This window comes from Phodopus roborovskii, unplaced genomic scaffold (assembly GCF_943737965.1).
Source record: "Phodopus roborovskii unplaced genomic scaffold, PHOROB, whole genome shotgun sequence".
Lineage (NCBI taxonomy): Eukaryota > Metazoa > Chordata > Mammalia > Rodentia > Cricetidae > Phodopus > Phodopus roborovskii.
In genome coordinates, this window is record NW_026126485.1 from 16,961,023 (window position 1) to 16,985,739 (window position 24,717).

The 24,717-nt window shown below is 40.9% G+C and overlaps 2 protein-coding genes across 3 annotated transcripts in view; both read left to right on the forward strand.

Annotated features, from left to right (window-relative positions):
* The window catches only part of Cdc123 (cell division cycle 123), a 47,472-nt gene extending 22,970 nt beyond the window's left edge, over positions 1-24,502 (forward strand). For both annotated transcript variants that reach the window (XM_051194890.1, XM_051194891.1), the window contains 7 exons: positions 2,977-3,025; positions 7,006-7,081; positions 9,645-9,767; positions 10,777-10,805; positions 20,644-20,772; positions 23,491-23,628; positions 24,222-24,502. In XM_051194890.1, coding sequence (XP_051050847.1) covers positions 2,977-3,025; positions 7,006-7,081; positions 9,645-9,767; positions 10,777-10,805; positions 20,644-20,772; positions 23,491-23,628; positions 24,222-24,248 — 571 coding nt within the window. In that variant the 3' untranslated portion in view covers positions 24,249-24,502. The remainder of the gene's footprint in view (positions 1-2,976; positions 3,026-7,005; positions 7,082-9,644; positions 9,768-10,776; positions 10,806-20,643; positions 20,773-23,490; positions 23,629-24,221) is intronic.
* On the forward strand, positions 18,479-19,002 carry LOC127229848 (60S ribosomal protein L26-like). The gene has a single exon (XM_051194892.1). The coding sequence runs from the start codon at positions 18,494-18,496 to the stop codon at positions 18,929-18,931; it is 438 nt and encodes a 145-aa protein (XP_051050849.1). The 5' UTR covers positions 18,479-18,493; the 3' UTR covers positions 18,932-19,002.
* Positions 24,503-24,717: the final 215 nt, after the last annotated feature.

Here is a 24,717-nt window from a genome sequence, read left to right on the forward strand (position 1 = left end):
GCAAGAGGAAAGGTCTAGTTCAGCTCACAGTGTGTGGGCTTAATCCCAGGAGTTGTGGCCTCATGCTGTGTGCCTGTGGTAAGGCAGAGCATCATAGTGGTGGCAGGGTGCAAACCTCATGGTGCCTGGGAAGAGAGACAGGGGAAGGAATTGTGCTGGGTCTGACTTCACATACCCACTTCCACATTGATCAGCTAGACCCCACCTGCTGAAGTTTCCACACTAGCAGCTAGAAATCAAGTGTTCAGCACATGAACTTATGAGGGACATCTCGCATTCAAACCATGATAGCCACAAAGAAGGAAAAGGACCTTTTCTTTTGTTCATGCTTATTATTTTTTTTACAAATATCTCTCAACTATAAATTGTATATATGTTACAAGTTATGTACATGTACAAGCCGTTTCTCAACTATATTTTTGCTTCCATTTTGTCAAACTATCTCTGATGGTTTATGTCAGTATTAAATTAAAAATAAAAAACAAGAAGCTGTCAAAAGGGCTTATTCAATATATTGCCTGCCATGGGAGCACAAGGACCTGAGTTCACTAGGACCCTCAGAATCCAGGTAAATTTCTGGACATGGTAGCACACACCTGTCATCATAGCCCTGGGGAGATATGGCCAGCCAGTGATTGGTCCTGCCTTCCATAGCGAAGCTGCTCCTAAAAGCACACTTCCTCTTTCTTACCACCCACCTTTGCTTGCTCTCCGCTTCCCTAGCCCCTGTCTTTGGGCATACTCTAAAAATTGCTCTGGCCACTGTTTTGTTTTTGAAATCTTTGCCTTTCAGTGTTCAGTGTGCCACTTCCTGTTTCCTAGTGTAATCTTCCCTGAGGTGTTTTTCTTTCACTCACTCTTTAAATCTTGCTGTCCCAGGATTCTGTCATCTGCCGGGATGTCACTTTTCCTTCCTTGGCTGAGCTCTTAGACCCCTTTTCTCCCTACCTCTCCCTCTGGGTCTCCTCATTAGTGGCCTTACTCAACTTCCCTGTGGTTTCCCTGTCTCAGTTCTATTGCTCAAACACTGTTCTCTCCTCACCCTGCACCACCTGCTTTTCCTCCTGTGCTATCGAATGGCATCAGCTTCAACCCCCAGGTGGTTCCAGAGTCATCCTGGTCACTCTATTGGTCCTTTTTTTTTTTTTTGCCTCGAGACAGGGCTTCTCTGTGTAGCTTTGGAGCCTGTCCTGGAACTAGCTCTATAGACCAGACTGGTCTTGTACTCACAGAGATCACCCTGCCTCTACCTACTGAGTGCTGGGATTAATGGCTTGTGCTACCACTGCCTGCCCATTACTTCCTTTTTTTTTTTTTTTTTTTTTAATATTACTATTTATTTATGTGTACATGTGTGTGTCTGTATATGTTTATGTACCTAGGGTTAAGGCCAGATACATAAACACATCTGGAGCTGACATTACAAGCAGTTGTAAGCTGCCTGATGTGGATGCTGGAGAATTGAACTCGGGTCCTCTGCAAGAACAATAAATACATTGTTAGCAGCTGAGCCGTCTCTCCAGCCTGTTAGAGTGACTTGGCCTTCCCAATGGCTTTGTATTTTTCTTTTTCCTTACCCGTGTCGTTGCCTCACTTAACCTTTCATCACTTCCGGAGACTATTGTAGTAAGCCCTCTCACTGGCTGCCTCGCATTGCCAGGCTTTCCCCCTCACTATCTCAGAACATTGTGCCATCCTGACACTTTTAATGCATTGCAATGTAATGACCTCCTCTATAGTCCCCTACCACCACCCCAAGGGCCACATTGCCTTTGCTTCTGCTGTGACAAAACAGACTCAAAGCAACTTGAGGAGCAAAGGCTTTATTTCATCTTACTACTTACAGATATTATTAAGGGACGCTAAGGAGGAGTGCTGCTTACTGACTTGCTTCCTATGTCTTGCTCAGCTTGTTTTCTTATACAGCTAGGACCACCTGCCAAGGACTAGCACTGCCTACAGTGGACTGGGCCCTCCCATATCAGCCATCAATAAAAAACAAATGCCCCACAGACATGTCCTCAGGCCATTCTCATTGAGGAAGTTCCTCAGTATGGTTCCCTCTTCTCAGGTGACTCTAGTTTGTGTCAGAGTGAAATGAAATCTAACCAGCACTCCTTGTCCAAATTTTCATCCACCCTTATCAATGGCACTTCCCCTTGCCTTCTGTACCCCACTGGTATGACTCTCCTGCAGCTCTTCGCCTTATCATTCCTCTTCCTGCCTTGACACATTCCCCTTTGCCTTATACACGAACCCTTTTTCTACCTCCTCCTCCCTCCCTCACATGACAGCCAACCAGTTGGTTCTTCCTTTATGATGTTAGAGTATTTTATTTACCCCAGTGTTCTGAAATTGTCTGTGTACCGGCTAGCTTTCTCTGTTACACCTCTCACAGGACATCACAGTCCTAGGTATTTTTGTGCTTCTTATGCCCAGCCCAGTGCATGGCACAGATGGATGTTTTATATTGGTGTATATCATTGCTCATGAAACAGTGCTTAGAGGGGGGGGTGTGTAGTATAGGGCTGAATTGTTCTGTCATACATTTTTTGAAATGACAGTCACTTTGTGTGGTTTTCAGTGGCCTAGCTAATATTCATGGAGCGGTAGTCAGCATGCTGACTCATCCACAGAGTGAGCACTAAGGTAACAATGTCATGCCACCCTACATCGATTGAAGAAAGAGTGTGGCCACTTTGTGTGGCTCTCAGTGGCAGAGCTCATGGTCATAGAACAGTATGCAGCCTGGTGAGTCATCAGCTGAACCAACACTGAGAGAGGGGAGTGGCACCCTACCCTCACTGCAGCTGGGCAGCCTGAGTGTGTATAGTTCTAGCTTATTTATGAAGCTTGGACACTTGAATTTTAGATTCTTTGCCCACTGACAGAAAAATGGAGATTATAAATGTATGAGCTCCTTATGCTGTTTTGAGGGTTAAATAAATACTCGGTTGCATTTTTTTCTCTCCAAAGATTCATCCATTGTACTGATGACTCTCCAGACCCATGTATAGAATACGAGGTAAGCATCTTTCTTCTTTATGACGCTAAGAATCCCAGTCAAGATCATGGAATTGTGCTGCTTCTTTATAAATGAATAAAAAGGTTTGAACATAGAAATACTACATCTTTAAATTTAAGAAACTTGTCATACATATAGAAGAATATGAATTATTTAGGTGGGTGGGGTGTGGCGGTACATACCTTTAATCCCAGCAGAGGCAGGCAGTTCACTGAGTTCAAAGCCAGCCTTGTCTACAAAGCAATTTTCAGGCCAGTCAAGACCACATAGTGAGACCTTGTCTCAAAAAAGTGAGAGAGAGAAGAGAAAAGGAGAGAGTGTGTCTTAGTTAGTGTTATATTGCTGTAAAGAGACACCATGGCCATGGCAGGCCTTATCTAAAAACAAAAAAACAAAACACTTTATTAGGGCTTGCTTACAGTTTCAGAGGTTTATAGTCCATTTTCAACATGGTGGCATGCAGGCAGGCAGGTGCTAGAGAGAGACTAGAGTTCTACATCCAGATTGGTAGGTAGCAGAAGAGAGAAACATAGGGCCTGGATTGAGCATTTGAAACTTCAGCGCCCACCCCCTAGTGACACACTTTCTCCAACAAGGCCATACCTCCTAATAATGGCATTCCCTGGTGACCAAGCATTCCAATCTATGAGCCTATGGGTGCCTTCTTACTCAAACCACCACAGAAAGAAAAATGAGTATGTACTATTTATAGGCTTTATATTCAAATATATGTACTATATTCATATTCTTGAATAAAATAAGTGCTTTTGTACTTTTCACCAACCAAATTCTGGTTCAGAGCCTGCATCTTGCTGTGATCTTTGTCTGCCAGCCAGGGCTACTACTTTTCAGCTCCTCCATAGCCGTCAAAATAGCACAGCAAGCTGGAGACCAAGCATTGACAGTTGGAGCCTGAGGGGTGGGGGTGGAGCATCCTAAATCCAAACTGCACTAGCAGAAAAAGTCATCATCCTCGCTTTACTTTATATCCTTCACTTATCTTACAAAGAACTTGTAGAAGAACGGAGAGTAATGACACAACTTTAGTAGAAATTAAAATCATTGCAAACTGCAGCTTTTACTCCATATTTTGAAACTGTACATAAAAATAAATACCTCTCAAATGGGCACTATTCTTAAATACAGCTAATTTCTTAGCTAATTAATTAAATCTGGAGTGTTCTTGTCCTTTGTAATTACTCTTGATCTTTTTGAATTTGCATTATTAAAAGATACAGTATTTCTGAAAATTTTGAAGCTAGTGTGGCCATCTTTGCTTCTTAATTGCATAACATTTTCGTATCTTTTTAATGTTGTAGAATTAGTGCCATGATTAAAATTTTTTTCTTTATTATTTGCTTCTTGACATCTCTGTGTATACCTATTTTCATCTACAGACTGGTGATGCAGCCTAGTTTGTGTGCCATGTTTTAGGCCCTGAGTTTGTCCCTAGCATCACAAAGAAAAAATACTGTTCACTGATACTGACTGTATTGAATATTCTTTGTGTTGAATAACTATACTGATACATCTTCTGTGATTATTATAGAACACTGAACTTATTATTAGGCCACTAAAGAGTTAGTAGGTCTTAAGGTGTTTGTTACTGGGATCTTTTTCCCCCCACTGATTTCCAGAGTGTGTTTTCCCATGTCATTATCCAATCTTTATAGCATCATTTGTATGCGTATTACATATTTACACTGCTGAACAAGTTCCTGTGAAGCACCTGTTGACTGCACAAGAACTGCAAAGACTGTTTGTTTAGTCTTTCATTGAACTATAACCCTGGTGGAAATGGCATCATTTAAAGCTCAGATTTGCTTACCAGTCCTTTGCTGTTGTATTGCTTTGTTTTGGTACAGCATCATCATGGTAAGACATAAGAGTTAAAGTTAGGGAAGTGATATTCCTCAAGTAATTAAAGTAAAAAATGTTGCAAGCAGAATCCCATGTAGCATATGCTTCTGTCTGTATTTTTAAAAATGTTTCCATATGCTACATACTTATGAATTCCTGGGTTACTTCTAGAAAGACAAATAAGAACCAGAAAGCTCTGGCTGTTTCTGAGGACAACAGAAAGATTGGGCAGGGAGAAAGGCTTTACCCTTTTGAGCTCTAAAACAACCACTGTATGTTACTTGTTGCTGTTAGTATGCTGTAGTTGCTTATTTGTTTCTAAATAAAATTTTCATAGCCATATTATACACACACCCTACCCCAAGATCAACTTTTAGTACATAAGAATTTGTAATATTTTAGTTTGAGGTTCACAGGTAATTTTGATTGTTTTAATTTTAAAATTTAATTTGTTCATTTTATTTTATATGTAAGTGTTTTTACCAGTATATACATTTTTGTATCATGTGTGTGTTTGGTGCCCACAGAAGTCAGAAGAGAGTGTTGGATCCCTTAGAACTGGAGTTACAGGAGGTTGTGAACTATTATGTGGGTGCTGGGAACCCAGGTTCTCTGCAAGTGCTCTTAACTGCTAAACCACCTCTCCTGCCCCTCATCATGTTTTTAAAATACACATTTGCAAGGCTTGACCCAGTGCTTACAATATGGACTCAATGCATTTTGAAGTCTTAAGACATTCAATTTAAAAAATTTACTTTTCTTTTTTTAATGTTATTCATCTTTATTATTGCTCTACATAAAATATGAGAATGTTTTGAAGAAATAACTCATAATGAAGCATTTCTTTTTAACTGTATCTGAACATATACTTGATCTGTTTCTATAGATATTGAGCATGTTTTTTCTTTTTTTATTTAATATTTTTTTCTCATTTTACATATTGATCCCAGTTCCCTTTCTCTCCCATTCTACCATGTCCCCCACAGCCCCCCCCCATCCCATTCCCCATCCACTCTTCAGGGAGGGTGAGGCCTTCCATGAGGGATTATCCAAGTCTGTCAAGTTATTTGGAGTAGGGCCTAGGCTCTCCCCCGTGTCTCTAGGCTATGGGAGTATCCTTCCATGGGGATGGGCTCCTGAAGTCCATTCGTGCACTAGGGATACATCCTGGTTCCATTGTCAGAGGTACCATATACTTCCCAGGCCTCCTAATTGAAACCCATGTTCAGGGGCTCTTATGCTGGTTTCCCAGCTATCAGTCTGGGGTCCATGAGCTCCCCCTTGTTAAAAACGTATTTTTCTTTAAGAAGAAGATATTACCAGAAAGTTTCAGTGATAATATTTCAGTCCTTTCGTTTTCTGAAGAAGGAGAGAGGAAGAGGAGGGAGACTGAGTCTCTTCATAAGTAGTTTATACACCATCTTAAAGATTTTTTTGTTTTGTTTTTATTTTTGTTTTGTTTTTCGAGACAGGGTTTCTCTGTATTGCTTTGGAGGCTGTCCTGGAACTAGCTCTGTATACCAGGCTGGCCTCAAACTCACAGAGAGCCACCTGCCTCTGCCTCCAGAGTGCCGGTACTAAAGGCGTGTGCCACCAATGCCTGGCTCATCTTAAAAATTTTTACAAACACTGTGCTGATGATTGAATACAGGGCCTCAGTGCTGAAATTATTTTATTATTTTATTCTTTGGTTTTCTTCAAGAGGTTCACAATATACAAGCAGCAGGCTAGCTTGTGACACAGTGGTGGTGAGCTTTGACTTCATTATCTGTGGCGTCCGGTATTGTGTCTGAACTCTCAGAATGAGTAAGTTTTGCCTGGGGTGCTCCGAGGGCTGTAAGCCTCTTAGAAAGTGCTTTTAGCTTCTTAGCAAGTGCTCAACCACTGAGCCAAACCTAAACCCCAATTTTGACAAGGATACATTTTGTTCAAAAGTGATTCAGAACAGTTTTTCCTTATTAGAACAATAGGTCGCAGCTCTGTTGCCTGCATCTCCTGTCACATCTCCTGGAAGTGGCCTCTTTTTCTCAGAACCATTTTATGGCAATTATTATAATAAAGGTCTTGACATGAAAAGGTCTTCTTGTATACTTCTGTTATATTTATTCATTTGTCTACAGCTTGTCCTTCGAAAATGGTGTGAATTAATTCCTGGGGCTGAATTCCGATGTTTTGTCAAGGAAAACAAACTTATTGGTGAGTTCCTTTTTATCCTTGAAGGATCTAATGTGTCTGTTGTTTCCAGAAATTAAATCCAGACCATGGTATATGCTAGGCAAGTGCTCTGTTAAAACCCTAGCCCCAAAATCATCTTCAAAAGAAGGTGGCTGGTGAGGTGGCTCAGTGGGTGAAGGTCATCAAGTGTGACGACCTGACTTTAGTCCCGGAACTTACATGGTGGAAGGAGAGCACTAATCCCCATACCTGTGTTGTTCTTTAAGCACCATGTGAACTTGTTTGCTTGCAGATGGGTGTTCACATGTGCATGAACAAGTGCGCGCACACACGTGCGCACACAGACACACAAATTAAATAAATAATAAATATTTTTGTTTTGAAAAGAGGAAGATAGCATGTAAATTTTAGAATTTTGTACTTTTATGGTTGAATTGTATTTCATTGTGTGAATATGTTAATTTCATTATTTTTATCATATATATAGCAATGTCACACTATTTCATAAATATATACAATGACCATGTTTTATTAAAAAATAAAATAACCAAAGAAAAGAAGGCAAGCTTTTGAAGGGCATGCCTTCAGTGATTAGGATGAGGATAGTCAGTTCTACTGCCAGCTGCTACCTCTGTTTGGCATTGAGTCTCAAGCTCTGTGTTACCAAGGGTCCTGAGCCTATGTTCGATTTTTGCACAGGAAGGTGGCTCTGTTAGTCTTGTCTGGAGTCTACAGATAGAGGGGACAGTTGTTACCATTCTCAACACACATTATCTGTAATATTACCTACTTGCTGGCAGAAATTTTGTATTACTAGCAATAAAGTACTTGTTGTAAACATAATAAAAAGCCAAGTTTTAATGATCTTTTTTAAAAAAAAATTTATTTATGTGTATGTGTGTTTCTGTGTGGGGGGTATATACACATAGAGCAGATGCCCATGGAGGCCAGAAGTGCTGAATCTGCCTGGAGTTGAAGCTTAAGATGTTTTAACATGGGTGCTGGGAACCAAGCTTAAGTCCCCTTACGAGCAGTATGTACTCTTAACTGAGACATCTCTCCAGTTCCCTACAATCTTTATTCTGTTATTAGTGCACTGTTTATTACATGAGCAAAGGAAAATATAGTCATCAAACAAGTACATTGCTTATTTTCTTACCTCTGAAGTTATTTTGTTAGTTATCATTTATTCAGGCTAAATGCTAAAGATTATTTGTTCTTTTAAAAATTTCCAATGCATTTTAATAATAATAATAATAATAATAATAATAATAATAATAATAATAATTTTTACATTCCAACTGCATTTCCCCTCCCTCTTCTCCAAGCCCCTGTACTCCTCACCCCTCCATCCCTACCCTAATCCACTCCTCTGTTTCTCTTCAGAAAAGAGCAGGCCTCCTACAGATATCAGCCAAACGGGCATAATAAGTTGCAGTAAAACTGGGTACTTCCCTTATATCAAGGCTGAACAAGGCAATCCAGTATGAGTAGTAGGGTCCCAAAGATGGCAGAAGACTCAGAGACAGCTCCTCCTCCCACTGTTAGGAGTCCCCCAAGAAGACCATATGTTACACAGCTGTAGCATATGCAGAGGGCTTAAGTCAATCTCATGCAGACTCCCCAGTTGGTGGTTCACTCTCTGTGAGCCCCTATGAGCCCAGGTTAGTTGATTCTTTGGGTTTTCCTGTGTCCTTGACCCTTCTGACTCCTATAATGCTTCCTCCCCCTCTTCCACAGGATTCTGAAAGCTCTGCCTAATGTTTGACTGTGGGTCTCTGTGTTGTTCCCATCAGCCAATGCATGTTTTCTATAAAATAAATGTGTTAACAAAGGGATGTGTAATTGAATATCAGCTCATACTGTTCATTGAATGTGACATTGGCATTCATTTCCATAACTAAAATAAATATAAACATTTGACTGTTTATATGCCTTAGTTTGAGTCTGCTTAAGAGAGAGACCTGAGTGTGTGGCTAAGGAATCGGAAGCCGTTCTTCACAGCAGAATCCTTTTCTCTGGGACTAAAATACATTGAAGGCTTCATTCAATAGCTCCTTCAGTATATTTGAAAATCACTTAAAAAAAAATAAAATAAGAAGGAATGTTTGATTTTTCTGTGACTTGAATGATCAGGTTCTGAAGACAGATGAGCTTTCCCAAAACAGGAAAAATAGGCTGCTTTTATAAATACATTGTGAACATGGCAGGTATGTGAGAGAGCTTTTTTACTCCCCTTCCTCACTGGAAGAGTATATCGATTTGAAGAGACCATGTTAGAAAAATAAAAGCACATATGCACAGGTTTAGAATTTCCACTTGCACATTTTACTCAACAAGGCTTTTTGTGACCGAATTCTTTCTATTTTGCTAAATAAAATAACTGCTTCCAAAATTAAGAATGCATGCCAATGGAGTGTAAGGTTTACTTATCCACATGACCTTTGTGGTTGAGTCATTTGTGCTGCAGTGTTCATCTCCTTGGTCTTTTGGCTAGCTTTAATGACTTTGATTACAACTTTGAATTACATGTTGCCATTTTAGGAGTATTGTATAATAACAGCCATGGATGTTTTCTTGTCAGGTATTTCTCAGCGGGACTACACGCAATACTATGACCATATTTTTAAACAAAAAGAAGAAATTTGCAGATGCATTCAAGACTTTTTCAAGGAACATATACAGTATAAGTTCTTAGATGAAGACTGTGAGTACCTCTGTCAGTGCAGTGGCGTGAGACTGCTTAACTAAGCCTCACTCACTTTGGTCCATTTTTAACACTCAGCTCAAAGGTCTGTGCTTGTAGCTTGTTACAACAATGTCACCAGTTGTTGTCGCTGATGATTTCTGTGTGCATTTGCCCTCATTTCATTAGGTGATATTATTGGACACCAAGGCAGTTCTCTCTCAATGCTTGTATGTATTGTACATTTCATAGTATGTGTCTGTGGAGCAGGGTACTTCTCTTTTTCAGCTTCTGTCTGTGTAATCAAAGAAGGCAGTGACTGCAGAGCAAACAGCTGGGGGTTGTTTTGAGGAACTGAAAGTTTGTGGTATGCAAGAGAGTTTTTGAATAGCCTAGAGTTGTACCTATGATTTATGTCTTTTGTTCTTGCCACCACTGGGTTCCATAGCAGATTTAATTAAAAAAAGAAGATGAATCGTGCTGTCTCATAATTACATTTTGTGTTTTCTTATGACAAATTTTACTCATTTCACGCCTCAGATAAGTGATAGATGCTCCTTTTATTAGTATTTCTCTTGGTGACAGCTTCCTCTGCCCATGTAAGCAGCTGGTTCAGATGATGTTGGTGTTCGGTTTATGTTTTTAAGTATGAGGAATCATTATAGTTAGGGGGTAGAGAAGAAGGAAACAGTTACACAAAGAACACAGCACAGGGTGCTTTTATGCCTGGAATTTTGTTTTACCAGTGAGTCACTTAATTTTTGTTGGATTCACACTAGTCTACTAGCCTGGATACCGCTGGTGGTTCAAGCTGACTCTGACCTTGCAGCAATCCTCCTGCCTTAGTTTCCCCAGTGCTGGGGAGTGTGGGTCATCATTCCTGACTGAGTTTGGAGATTTAGAAGTATTAAGTATTCAAGTCTGATGATCTTCTACTGTGTTTAGTAATAAAGTGTACTTGAGTTTCAAAAAGAGATATAGATTATAAAAGTATTAGTTTATTAGTAACTGAGTTTTTTCTTCTTTGCAGTTGTGTTCGATATATACAGAGACAGTAGGGTAAGTAGACTGTAGTTAACTTGCTTTAAAATCAGGAATGGTGAGCATAGTGTACAGCCATTAAGGTTGTGAAGGTCTGCTGCCCAAGGAACGTGTTCTCAAGCTGAGGTTTGTGGCGTTCACAATGCAAGGTTATTCCTTACAGTAGCATATCCAACATGAATAAATCCAGCAGTCTTGTTTTTGTAACAATCTTTCCATGTAGATCTGCTGGCCTGGAACTTGTTATATAAGTCACATTGGTTTTGAACTCATGGCCCTCTTGCCTTTGCTCCTGTATGTTGGAATTATGGCCATTTATCCTAAATGCAAGAACTAGTAAAAGAACACGTAGATAAATAAGTGGCTACTTTATGTCCTTCACACTTTTTGGTAGGTTTTGTCCTACTGAAAATAATTCATTGTATATACTTAAATGGCTAGGCATTTGTCATTTGGTATTTATTTATTTTAAAGTTAACTAAAAGGTTCTTTGCATGACTTGCTTTAGACTAAAGATGTGAATTTGTTTACATTTATTTTTTATATTTTCCTTTAATAGATTTATCCTTTAATTTTTTTAAGTATGTGTGTATGTATTCATATTCATGTGGGAAGGCTACACATATTCATATGGATTGTGCATGTAGACAAAGGCAACCTCAAGTAGCATCCTCAGAAATGCTGCCTGTCTCCACTGAGGCAGCAACTGTCACTGGTCTGGCTCTCATTGATTACATGAGGCCAGCTGGGCAGTGAGCCTCAGGGGTCTTGTCTCATCTCCCCAGTGCTGGCTTACAAATGTGTACCAGCCATACCTGACTCTTTTCTGTGTTTCCTGGGGATCAAACCTGCCCCCCCCCCCATGGCTGGGAGACAGGCACTTTACCCACTGAGTTATCTCCCCAGCCCCAGGTTGACATTTTTAACTTAAATTTATTTTTTATCTAATACATAAAAATTAAACAAATGTAATGTCTCAATACATGTCTGCATTGTGTAATGTTTAGTTCTGGGTAAACATCTTTCTACTCAAATGTTTGCCATTTCTTTATGGTAAAAACATTCAAAATTCTCTTGGGCCACACAGTACATCATTGTTATCTAGAAGGCATTTTCAACCTGCAGCCTGTAGTCACATATGTCTCAGGGTGGCTATGAATGGGACCCAATACATTTGAGGTGACAATATCCTATCCCAGTGTTAAAAAGCTGGACATCCTGATAGTCACCCTGCTATGCAATATAATACCTTACAACTTCTTATTCTTTATTAACTTTGTATATTGATCAACTTCTTCCCATCTCGCTCTCCACCCAGCTTCTGGTTGCCACCTTTTTGCTCTTGACTCCTGTGAGATCCCTGGTTTGGTTTCAAATATGAATGAGATCATGTTATATTTGCCCTTGCCTGGCTTAGTTCACGTACATAAGGCTTTCCAGTTCATTTATATTGCCTCAGATAACTGTAGCCTGTAGCACTTTTTTTTTTTTTTAATTGCTCATCACTATTCTGTGGTGTATTTGGATCACATTTTCTTTATCCACTTAGCTTTTCACACTTCTAGACTATTGTGAATATTGTTGCAAATAAAGATGGAGGACAATGGTTTCTCCAGGTACTCACTTCTCCTTTATGTATGCCAGGCCTGGGGTTGCTGGTCATATGGTGTCTCCATTTTTATTTTTTACATTGATGATGTGTGAGAGTATGGAGGCACTTGCATGGGCTTCTGTCTTTCCATCATGTGGGTTCCAGGAATCAAACCCAGGTCATCAGCATTGTCAGCAAGAGCCTCTGAGGGCTGAGATGCAGGCCTGTTCTTAACTTTTTGAGGAACTTCCTTCCATGTTCTTCCTCATGGGCTGGACTAGCTTACATTCCTCTCAGCAGTACACGAGGACTCACTGCTCCCCGGATCCTTGCCAGTACCTGTTATCTTTGTTCTTTCTGATAGCAGCTGTTCTGGTTGGCATGAAGCAGTACCTCATTGTAGCTTTAATTTACACACCTCTGCCAGGTGGTTTTGAGCATCTTCCGTGTCTGTTGGCCATCTCTATGTCTTCTTTTAAGAAACTTCTAACACTTTCAATCAACATCTTAAAAGTGATGCAAACCGGTGAGATAAAAAAAGAAGACAAAAACCTCACTTAATGCAAGCTTCCTACAGCAGAGATTTCACTGTCTAAGCCATGTGATCTCAGAGAAGCCTCAGGCTGCATATTGTCCCATAATCCTTGCTTGGTGACTGAATTGTCAGAAGATAGTATATATATTTTCTCCCATCTGACCTGCTCTTCAGCAGGTGTCTCATTCCTACTCCACTGTGTGACTGTGATGCCTGTCACAACTTTGAATTCTTTTTGACTAAGGGAATATGACCCATAGAATCATGACCCCTAAGTAACGTTAGTTGTTTCCCCATATCAAGTCAAAACATTTATACTTCACCTCTCTGTCTTCTAGAGTGATGGTAGATACTAAGCATTAGAAAGGAGGGCTATAAAATGAGATGAGTCAGGGGCTGGCAAGATGGCCCAGTGGATAAAGTGTTTGTAGAGCAAGCATGATGATCAGAGTTCAGATCCCCAGAACCCACATAAAAGTTGGGTGGTCATGGTATAAGCACCTGTAAACCCAGCATTCCAGAGGTGAACACAGGAGTCCCTGAGACAGGATGGCTAGCTAGAGTAGCCAAATCATCAAGCTCTGGGTCCAGTGAGAGACCCTGCCTTTATAAATGAAGTAGAGAGAAATCCAGGAATTACCTCGGTGTAAGCCTCTGGTTTCCATGTGTACATACGCACACATATGTGACCACATATCACACATGTATGCACTTCATAGATAGATGAAATGGAGTAAAGACAGGAATAAGGCTTTGGAAAATTTTAGCTGTGTAGAAATAAACCTTACAAGAGTGAGAGACTTGGGTGAGATAGAAATCTGATCCTGCAGGCAAGAATCCCTGGCTCAGCTCTGCTTCTTACTACAGACACTGGCAGATCACTCACATGGCCAGCATTTGTGAATCTGTCCTGTGCTAGCTGCTGTGCTTCTGACTGGCAGCTTCAAACAAGATAATCTTGGACAGTGGAGGAATTTATTATCTTGATGTGGAAGTGGCAGACATGCATTTATTTACATATGAGGAATGACTGCTGCAGGCAGCATCAAGGCAATTAGAGCAGGATGAACCCAGCCTATTGTTCAGAAGGTGCACTCTCCCCAGAAGGCTTTTAGTATCATTTAACTCCAAATCCGTCTGTATAATGCTGCGAGGTATGTGTTATATGCTCACATTGTACAGATATGTTGGAATCTGGTAACCTGTCTCCTTCTGTCCCTGGCAAGTGTTCTGATCTGATCACTAACTTAGTAGAGCTGACAGGTAAAAGCAGCTGTTTAGCCTATAAAAGAGCTGAGAAATTTCTTAACGTGAAGTTGGACGAATACATGAGTAATGGTAGCTGAGATCTTGCGGATCTGAAGCTAGTTACATTTTTAAAAGTGAGAAGCACGCCAGTCTAAACATCCTGACAGTTTCTGTTCAGAGATTTAGACCATATTGTAAAGCTCATTTGCATTTACTCAATGGCACGTATATCAGAGTTTGTTAGACACTTCCTTGCATATGTTATTGTGTGGCTATTCTTGTAGGAAGCTAACTCACATATGTAAGTGGTCTGATTCACGAAATATAGCTGAAGTGTGTATGTACCTGGCGACACTTTGATGCGTCTGTGTTTATTGTGGTTGGACAAGTTGATTCAGTGCTTCAGAGTCTTTACTGTTCTGTACTTGTCATATTGGCGATCCACCCATTCAGTAAGTCTGGAAGGAGGCATTGGAAAATGTTCTCAGAAGCTCCCACAGGGATGATAATCTACCAGTAGAATTTAGAGTCATTATGTACATTCTTCCCTTTTCTTTTTTTTGTGAGACAGGGTTTTGCTCAGTAGCTGTAGCTGGCCTAAAACTCACAACTCACTGTGATTATTTTGGCCTGAAACTCACAGAAATTCATCTGTCTCTTATTTTAGAGTCTTAAATCATTTTTGTCTCTCGTCTTTTCAGTTGTGATGTGTTGTATTGTTATTAACTTGTAGTTTGATTGCTCTCTGGACAAAATATGGAAACCTTCTGCATGTGCTTGCCAAAGGAAGTCTAGCTTATGTGTGCTGTATTCTACAGATAGCTGTGTCTAGATCAAACTTGTTGCTAGTATCTATAGTTTCTGGAGGAAATGGTGCTTGAGGATCCCTGTAAATCAAACACATGTTGGGGGGAAGGGATGGGAATACCGATGAACAATATTGACAATGAGTTGATAAACTGATGCAACTTGACTAGGAGGAAATGGGGTTCTTTGCACTACTTGTTTACTTTTATATATGTGTACACTTTATCACATGGGAAAACATCCTAACTTTTTGGCTACTTAATTTATTAGTTACTGAGCAACAGTATATGTTAAAATATCTTGCTTCCTAATTGTGTTCTTAGATAACATGAATTTTTCTGTCAGCCTTTTATTTTTTGAAAAAAAATATGAAATAGGAATTATGTAAGTAATTATATAGAAAAATGTAAGTAGAAAATATGGATTTTGGCTCACAGTTTCAGAGGTTTCAGTCCATGGCCACTTGGCTCCATCACAGTGAGCCTTTGGTAACTGAGAAAGAGGTGATAGAGCTGAGCTGCTCAGCTCATGGATGCCAGGAAGCAGAGAAAAAAGAGTATACATGAGCCCAGAGCTGCCCAGATGGGCTTCTGTCTGCCTTTTACTTTCCCTCCAAGGCCCCATTCTTTGGATTTTGCTGCTCATATTCAGGGTGGATTTTTCTCCTTCAGTTTCTATCTGTGGACATGCCTTCAGCAATATACCCAGAAGTGTGCTTTACCAATCTCCTAGTGTCTTTTAGTCCAATCAAGTTGACAATTGAGATTAGCCAGAAGAGTTCATTTTCAAGTGAAATTTTATCGTTAAGTAGGTTCCTTCTCTATTCCTAATACTAATAAGACTTTTGTATGTTTTTCATTATATATTTTATCTGATATCAATAGTGTGGCAGGCTTGTGTTTGTTTTGAGAATTCATCTCTTTTATGCTTTTATGTTAATTGTTTTATAAACAGAATATTGCTGGATTATATGAGGAGATTTTTTGGTTTGGGGTGTTGGGTTTTACTTTTTTTGGGTTTTTTTTTTTTTTTTTTGGTTTTAGATAGGATATTTTCAAGTAGCCCAACTGGCTTTGAACTCAAGCAATCCTGCCTCAGTTCCCTGCCTACTGTGAGTTACAAATGTGAATCATTCTAAGCTCCTCTAGTTTGATTTCTTGCTTTGTGTTTAAGTATTTGACCTCTTTAGTATTTACCCATTTATCTGTTTGCTGTGCAATATGGATCCATTTTTGTCTTTTTGTAGACTTTACCCAGTTGTCCCAACACAAGTATTATTATTATTATTATTATCTTTCAGTTTTGTTTTGTTTTGTTTTGTTTTTCTTCCTAAGACCCTGGGGCTTTTCTCTGTTACATTTGCAGACTTTCACCCATGTATCCTTTAATCTCATTACTTATTTTGTCTGTTTTACTTTGAATTAATCTTTAATGAGCTTTTACTTGTGAAAATCCCAAAGACCTTAAAGGTCAAAATTTTCATTTGCTTCTGTCACGTTTCCCAAACTCTGGAGAAAGACTGGTTCCCAGTTAATTGGTAGACAGCGATTTTTCTTCTTTTTGGCACATTCTTTTCATTCACTGAGGTTGGTGCCCTCTGAAGTTGCTCCCTAGTCCTAAGAGCCAGTCCCCAGATGTTGTGTGGTGTTAAAGCCCATACTCTGGGATCCCTGGGCGGGTTTCTAAGCTTCCGAAGCTCCTGCTGCTCAGCCATACTCTTCTCTCTGGTTTTCAGACATCTTTCCTTTCTGGCTACTGGGGATATCCCCCTCTTTCTCACATTTGCTGTCTGTACATTTAAAGGGATCCGAGTAACCTCAATTTCATCCTATTTCAAATAAGAGGCTTTTAAAGACACCTGGGCACAGTGTATTGTAGAAAGCCTCATGAATTTACACACTAACAAAAACAATACTGTCAGTGGCTTCTCTGAATATGGTTTATTACCCTTGATTTTTTTCCCCTGCATTGATCTGCTTCCCCAGCCACACTGCGCTCTCACCCCCTGTCACTGTTGCTGAGTTACAAAGGCTGGGCCCATTGGTGCCATAGTGATCATGGCTACTTGGGTGACTGAGGCAGAAGACTTGCATGAGCACTGAGCAGTGCAGCAAGACTTGTCTCAAAGCAGCGGAGCAAAATCCGAGTTACTCTGGAAAACATTTCTAGCACCCTCACCAGTCAGGGTCTCCTGTGCTCTGCTGGAATCTCATCATTCCCTGAGGTTGCTTCTGGCCAATGAGAATGTGCTCTGTATAGATGGGGTTCGGTTTTGGTTGTGTAGGAAGTATGTTGTGATGTAGACTGAGCTTGTTGAAGGAACATATTCTGTTATTGATTGGTATGTATGTATGTATGTATGTATGTATTTATTTTTGGTTTTTCGAGACAGGGTTTCTCTGTGTCACCCCGGAACTAGCTCCTGTAGACCAGGCTGGTCTCAAACTCACAGAGATCCGCCTGCCTTTGCCTCTCAAGTGCTGGGATTCAAGGCATGGGCTATCACGCCAGCCTTGATTGGTTTTTATATTCCATAGCAATAGCGGTGTCTAGTTCGGAGACATTTACATAAGTGGTCGTTTGGTTGATACAAGTAACATTAGTCTGACTCTTCATTTATGAATTTTCCTTAATAAAATTTGTAGCTTGAAATTCTATTCTAATTGGTTTTAATAATAATAATCCAGAGTCAGATAGAGGGGTTAATGCTGAAAGATTAGAAAAACAGAGCAGCCAACCACTAGTTCTTCTTCTGAATCCCCAGACCAAAGGGGCGATCCTGTCCCTACGAATCCTCAAACTGAATTCAGTGAGCTCCTGTCTCCTCCCTTCTTATATTCCTCTCTCTATCCAGCCATATCACTTCTGTCTCCACCTCCTAGTCCTGGGATTGAAGGCCTGAGATCCCAAGTGCTGGGATCAAAGATGTGAGCCATCATTGACTGGCTCTCTTCTTTTTTAGACTGGATCAATGTCATGTAGCCGAGGGTGGTCTTGAACTTAGAGATGTGCCTGCCTCTGCCTCCTGAGTACAGGAGTTAAAAGTGTGTGCCAACACTGCCTGGAGTCTGGCTAACTAGTGTGGCTACTTCTGCACTCTGATCCTCAGGCAAGCTTTATTTGTTAGATCACAAACAAAATAACACCACAGGAATTAACTGCTCAGGATGACTGGGGCTTGAGGTGGCACATAAAAGCATGTTCAACTATAAAATTTCATTCTGCACAGTTTTATGACTCACACAGCTGTTTTACTTTATTGGGGGGGGGTGCGAATGGAAATGGCATCTGACTTTTAAAGCAAATGCTGCCAGCTACCAGTGATGGTTTGTTTTGTCTTTAAATTAGATTACTTTGCATTTTTATGGAGATATAGCTTTACTTTATAGAAGTCAATATTCCTGTGCTAACAGGTATAATATTTTTGAGAGTTTTCCTCTTTTTGATGAGATAGTTTTGTTGGTGATAAAAAGTTAAGTAGGGTCTCTTTCCTTTTGCGGCCATCGCTGGATCGCAGTCGCCAAAATGAAGTTCAATCCCTTCGTGACTTCTGACCGAAGCAAGAACCGCAAATGGCATTTCAATGCACCTTCTCACATTTGGAGGAAGATCATGTCTTCCCCTCTTTTCAAAGAGCTGAGACAGAAGTACAATGTTCGATCTATGCATATTCAAAAGGATGATGAAGTTCAGGTTGTCCGAGGACACTACAAAGGTCAGCAGATTGGCAAAGTGGTTCAGGTGTACAGGAAGAAATATGTCATCTACATTGAACGAGTACAGCGAGAAAAGGCTAATGGCACAACTGTCCATGTGGGCATCCACCCCAGCAAGGTGGTTATCACCTGGCTAAAGCTGGACAAAGACCGCAAGAAGATCCTGGAAAGGAAAGCCAAGTCTCGACAAGTAGGAAAGGAGAAGGGCAAATACAAGGAAGAAACGATTGAGAAGATGCAGGAGTAGGGGCGTCTCATACACAGATTTCATTAAAGACTGTTTAAGTAAAAAAAAAAAAAAAAAGTTAAGTAGGGCCAGTCGTGGTGGTATACACCTTTAATCCCAGCAGTTGGGAGGCGGAGGCAGGCAGATCTCTGAGTTTGAGGCCAGCTTAGTCTACAGAGTGAGTTTCAGGATGGTCAGAGCTTCACACAGAGAAACTCCGTTTAGAAGAACAAACAAGCAAGATGAAGAAGAGACAATTTGGAGATTAGAAAATGCTTAAATGTTTAACAAAAAAAAAAAAAAAAAAAAAAAAAACAGGCAATGTACTAAAGCTATCTTAGTCATAGCCCTCTAAACAAATCTGGCATCGTGCCAGGCTGACTGATGGCTGGTGATATTGCACATAGTCTAAGAATATGGAAGTGGGTGCCAGACTGATGCGTGCCAATGACTCCAGTGGCAAGGGAAACTTGTCTCTGGGGATTACATTAAATAGAAACCTTACTCACATGACAGGTAGTGACAACTTCTTGAACTGGCTCCATGCCATTGACTGGGTATCTCTGTAGTAAGCCCTACTTAGATATCTCACCTCTAAAATTTCGTTTTAGCCTAGATGAAAATAGCATCAGTAAAATGTCTACTCAGCATTCTCTCTCCTTTGGCGTGTCCAAATTTGTACACACAGCTATCTGATCAAGACATGAGAGTTTCACATTTACAATAAAATATCTAATTGTCAGTAGTACATAAAGTAAGTGAACATGTCAGTAGGAAATCAGAGATTTAGAAGAAGGCTCAGTTGGTAAAGTGCTTGCCATGCAATCATGAGGGCTTAAGTTTGATCCCCAGAACCCACATATGAAAAGCTGGGTGCAATGACATGTGCCCATAATTCCAATACCGGAGAAGTGGAGATAGGATGGATATCCCTGGGACTTGCTGGCCAGCTTGTCTAGCCTGATTAGTGAGTTGCAGGTTCAGTGACAGATTGTCTCAAAAAATAAGGGGGAGAGCAATTGAAGAAGACAGTTGACATCTTCCTCTGACTTCTACACATGTACCCCCACTCCTAACACACACACACACACACACACACACACACACACACACACACACACAGGAGGGGGGGAGCAAACCAGGAGAAGAAAAATTAAAATTTCAAGTAAACATGTCTACTGTATGTCTCAAGTGTCTTTGAGATCAAATGTGATCTTTGATTTATAGGGTTGAACACATTGCCAGTTCAGATAGGTCTATACTGGCCACTTGCTGCCCAGGTATCCCTGACTCTAGCACAGCTGAACAGGTTGGAACATTCTTTTCCTTAGGTGAACATCTAGTAGACTGTCTCTGAAGACAAGAGATTCTGTCAAAGGTTGCTAGTCTTTTTCATTTCCCCTCCATGTGCTTTCCCCTCCAATGCCTCATTGAAAACTAAAAATAAGGAAAGAAAATTCTGTACTCTTTGTGGTTTGTTTAGATGGGCCCTCATTGGTGTCCTTCTTACTGTTTCTCTTCCCTCTACATCAGTCAGCCTCTTAGATCTGTCTGTGGAACACTGAAGGATGATCTTTTGAAATAGTTTCCAAGAGTTTAAGATTATCATTAAGGGAAAATAATAGGAAAACGCCTTTTTAATAAGAGAGTATAGGATGTGTTTGGCTTTATTTTATACTTAGCTGATTTTTTTTTTTTTTTTTTTTTTTTTTTTTTTTCTGTCTGTGCTCTAGGGGAAGGTGTGGCTGATCGACTTTAATCCATTTGGGGAAGTCACAGATTCACTGTTGTTTACTTGGGAAGACCTGACATCCGAGAACAACTTAAGAGGTGACTTCAGTGAAGGGGATGCTCAGGGGCAGGTAAGACCAACTTTTTCAGTCCATTCACCACTCCATGGATCTCATAGGCAGGACCTGGACCACTGAGAAAGAATCCAGTAGACACAGCTTTGCTAGCCGTTCCTTCCCATCAGAGTGTTCAATGAGGTGTCCGTGTGGCTCATTCCTTTCCCTGGAAAAGCAGAGTTTTTCTACTTATTCTAGTTGTCTTAGCTTTGCCTGCCATGCTCACCTAGAAGAGCCCTGACCTTCAGTTGGTTCATACCACAGCTTCTGTGGTTCTGCTCCCTGCTGAGTGTTCACAGAGAGCAGTGGCTATGTGTCTGCCTAGGCCAGAGTCTCTTTGAAGTGTCCTCTGTTTTCGTGATGAGAGTCCTTGGTCAGCTTTCATCTCAGTTGTCTCCAGGTCCCACTTCTCCAGGCTCACTTCTTCCAGCCATTGCTCCTTACCTTCCTCACGGCAGATCCTGTTAGCCCCTCTACAGGAAGGAGAAACTACTCAACTTAGTTGCCCTCCTAAGCCTTGAGCTCACCCCTGCCCACCCTCCTAAGCCTTGAGCTGTCTGCTGAACTTACCATGTTGTTTTTCACCCTCTTCTTGTCTACTATCCATTAGGATTCATCCAAGTTCATATATATAGCTCCCATCTTAATGTTTTTCTTTAACCACATTTATGTATACAGCTACACTCTTCTTTTCTCCCATCTTCACAGCTAATCTTTCTTTTTTCTACCCTTAAACATACTTGCCTGAGGAGCTATAGGCAATGGAAATGGTTGTTGGGAGAGGAAGCGCCATATTCAATGGACCTGCTGCAGTTACGTTGCCTTTACTCATTTAAATAGCCTCCCACACATGCTCATGCCAGCAGCCCTAATTAGATCCACTTAAGGAACTGCTACAAGAGCTTAGGAGCTGTGTCTTATGACAGCCACTTCCCTAGTCTCCTGCTGCCTGTCCTCCCTTTTGTCACCCCACATTCCTCAGTCTTCTGCCAACCATCTTCTGTCCTACCACTTTGTAGGCCCTGCTCTTGGCAAGGACCGTAAGTGACTTTTGACTTCTGATGAGAGACACACAGCCCTTCTTTTACTGATGTGCTTGGCAAGTGCCCTCTTAGTCTTACACCATTTCTTCCTTTGAGAGACTCACACCCTCTTCCTGCTTTTCTGGCCCTTTCTCTGCCTTTATGAGGAGCATGTTTTATTTCACTCATCCTTCCATTACTGTCATCATTCTGTCCTGGGCCCCCTTTGGCCCTCCCTTTGCACTTGATTCAGATCAATATTCAGCTTAATGTGGTCCTTGACAAACCATTTCAAGTACCTGTTGATGTGCTGTGCCCTCACTAGACTCAGGTTTTCGAATGATGGTGTTTCTGCTACCCTTAATACATCTGTGGGGCTAGCACAGTACCAGACACTGCTCATGTCTGACATATTAACCAGTGAAAGGATGTTGTTGCTGTTGGTGTTTTAGAGTAATGAGCTGTTAAACTGAAAGATAGAAAGACATAAGTTGCTTAATTAAGTAGGAGCGACATGGTTGTTGACAGAAGTGGTTTTATAGGGTTATCCTCCACACAGTGTTTTATTTACTTTTATTTACTTGACAGAATGTGGTTCCCAGAACCTTTCCCAGCATTTGCCCTGCTTATCCTTGGTCATAGAGGCCTAGACTTCCCTCTACCCCAGAAACCTAAGGAGCCTGAAAAGCCCAGCTTTGCCTGAAGTCTTCGATCTAGTTGTCTCCCCGCCTCCAAAGCCTGTTCTGCTCCTTTTTCAGATCTCAGCCCAGAGGGCCCCTTAGCAAGTTTACTTCTCTAAAGGAGCCTCTAGCCCATCCCTCTAAAATGGTCATCATTGTCTTCTTAGCACATTGCCCAGCTCTGTTTCCATAACACCTTCGCTGTCGGACATGGTCTGGTCATTTATTTGTTCACTTGCTGACCATCTGTCTCCTGGTCCTCCATTCCATCTCCCATTCCAAGAACAAAGCCAGCACAGAGCAGATAACTCTTAGCAGGTGTTTGGGTTATTTGTGTAAGGTGTGGCCTGCTTTCCATGGCTTCCTGGTCCCAACTTGTTCAAGTTCCTGTCTTGTCTTCTTTGCTGAACACCAACCATCCTTACCTAGATATTCACCACTTGGGAAGTTCAAAGCCAGGGCCTTATGTCTTCTTTGTACAAAGCAACATGTAAACATTCTACCCAAGACTTGACCAAGTACATTAAAGAATGAGTCGGAAAACTAGTGACTTGTCAACTTGCAGATGGTGAGATAGCAGATGATCTAAGAGGAGTATTAAATAGATTATGGACTTCAGAATACTCATTTGCCCTCACTATGAAGGGCAAGGTAGTTCCCCAAGGCAAAGTACTTGTAGGACCATGATAATACAGACTCTGGCCTCTGAGATTGCATGGACCCAGAGGGGACTATCCTCGGCCCTGTCCTGCTCAGGAGCATCTCCCCTGCACATGCAGTTGTACACAGGCAGCACTTAGAGACCCATCCTGCTCTAAATGGAATGCTGTTTTGAAAGGCTTTCTATTCACTTTCCAGTGACCATGTGGAATTATTTTAAATTCTTGGTGCCTTTTACTTTAGGGCATTGTTTTCTTCCTTCTCTAGTACAGAAGAAAACACTGGCATTGAAATTGTGCTAGTGTTGTTTTTAAGTTTGGAAAATTGACCTTAAAAACAAAGACAGACTTTGCTGTTTTCTCTTTGTAAAGGATTCTCCGGCTTTCCGCTGCACAAACAGTGAGGTCACAGTGCAGCCCAGCCCCTATCTGAGCTACCGACTGCCCAAGGACTTCGTAGACCTCTCCACCGGGGAAGATGTTCACAAGCTCATAGATTTCCTCAAGCTGGTAGAGTATATGGAAGTTTATGTGCTGTCCGTCCTTTCAGATGGAGGTTCAAGTATGTTTGTGGCACTTGCTTTCAGTCCTGGACCACCTGGACGTCTATCACTGGTTATGGGTTAAAGGACCCAGTGAAATAGAATTAGGTCACTTTGTAAGTAAATAGGAACTACAAGCTGAAGGGATAATTTGTCAGTCAGGATGGCAAAAGATACTTTTATTACACAATCTCATTTTGAAAATTTTGCATACTAGTGTTGAAGTATGAATGTTGTCATGGGGTTTGAAGATCAAGTCTCTGCTACTACACAGTGATCATGATTATGTGTGTTTCCATGTATGTTTCTTTGTGAAAGTGTGTTTACCTATGTAAGAAATAGAAAGAAGCATTCAGATGCCTGAGGGTTGTCATTCAGGAGCCAGGTAATAAGCCAGCTTATCAAATTAGTTAAAGCATGCCCCCCCCCCCGTAATTTCTAGCCACATGTTTTATGAAGACCTCCAGAAGATTACACTTCTGACAGAAACAGTGACTTTGGCTGGGCAGATATTGCAGTTAGAATATGCTTCATTAACATATTCTTGGTTTCCTTTCACAGAAAAGAAATCAGCAAGAGGATGACTGAGTGCGGCTTTGAGAATAAATAAGTAGAAGAGAGAACACAGCTATTCCAGTAGGCTGTGTGTTGGACATAACTTCCCAGTGACCCAAACTAGGTGGAGATAGAGTGGGCAGTATGCACAGTCATCGGTTTTTATATTCGTGTATATTCACTTGGGAAAAGATGGAGGGACTTTGGTACTTGTAAAAAAACAATAAATAGATCTGAAACATAAGGAAGCATACTGTTCTGATAATAAAATAACTTTCTATGAAATACTTGCTTTCTGGCTCAGTGTTTAGAGTTATCTGTATTTCTTTCGTTTCCACCTTTATACCTGTCAGATAGGTGATCAGAATTATTCTTTACAGAAATAATAAGGTCATTAGAGGGGAAGAAGAGAGCTTACATGATGTGGGAAGGCAGAGGGTGGTAGATGTCATGTAAAGGGAAAGCAGAAATGAGTACTGAGGGAAAGAAAGGGACTGGTGTG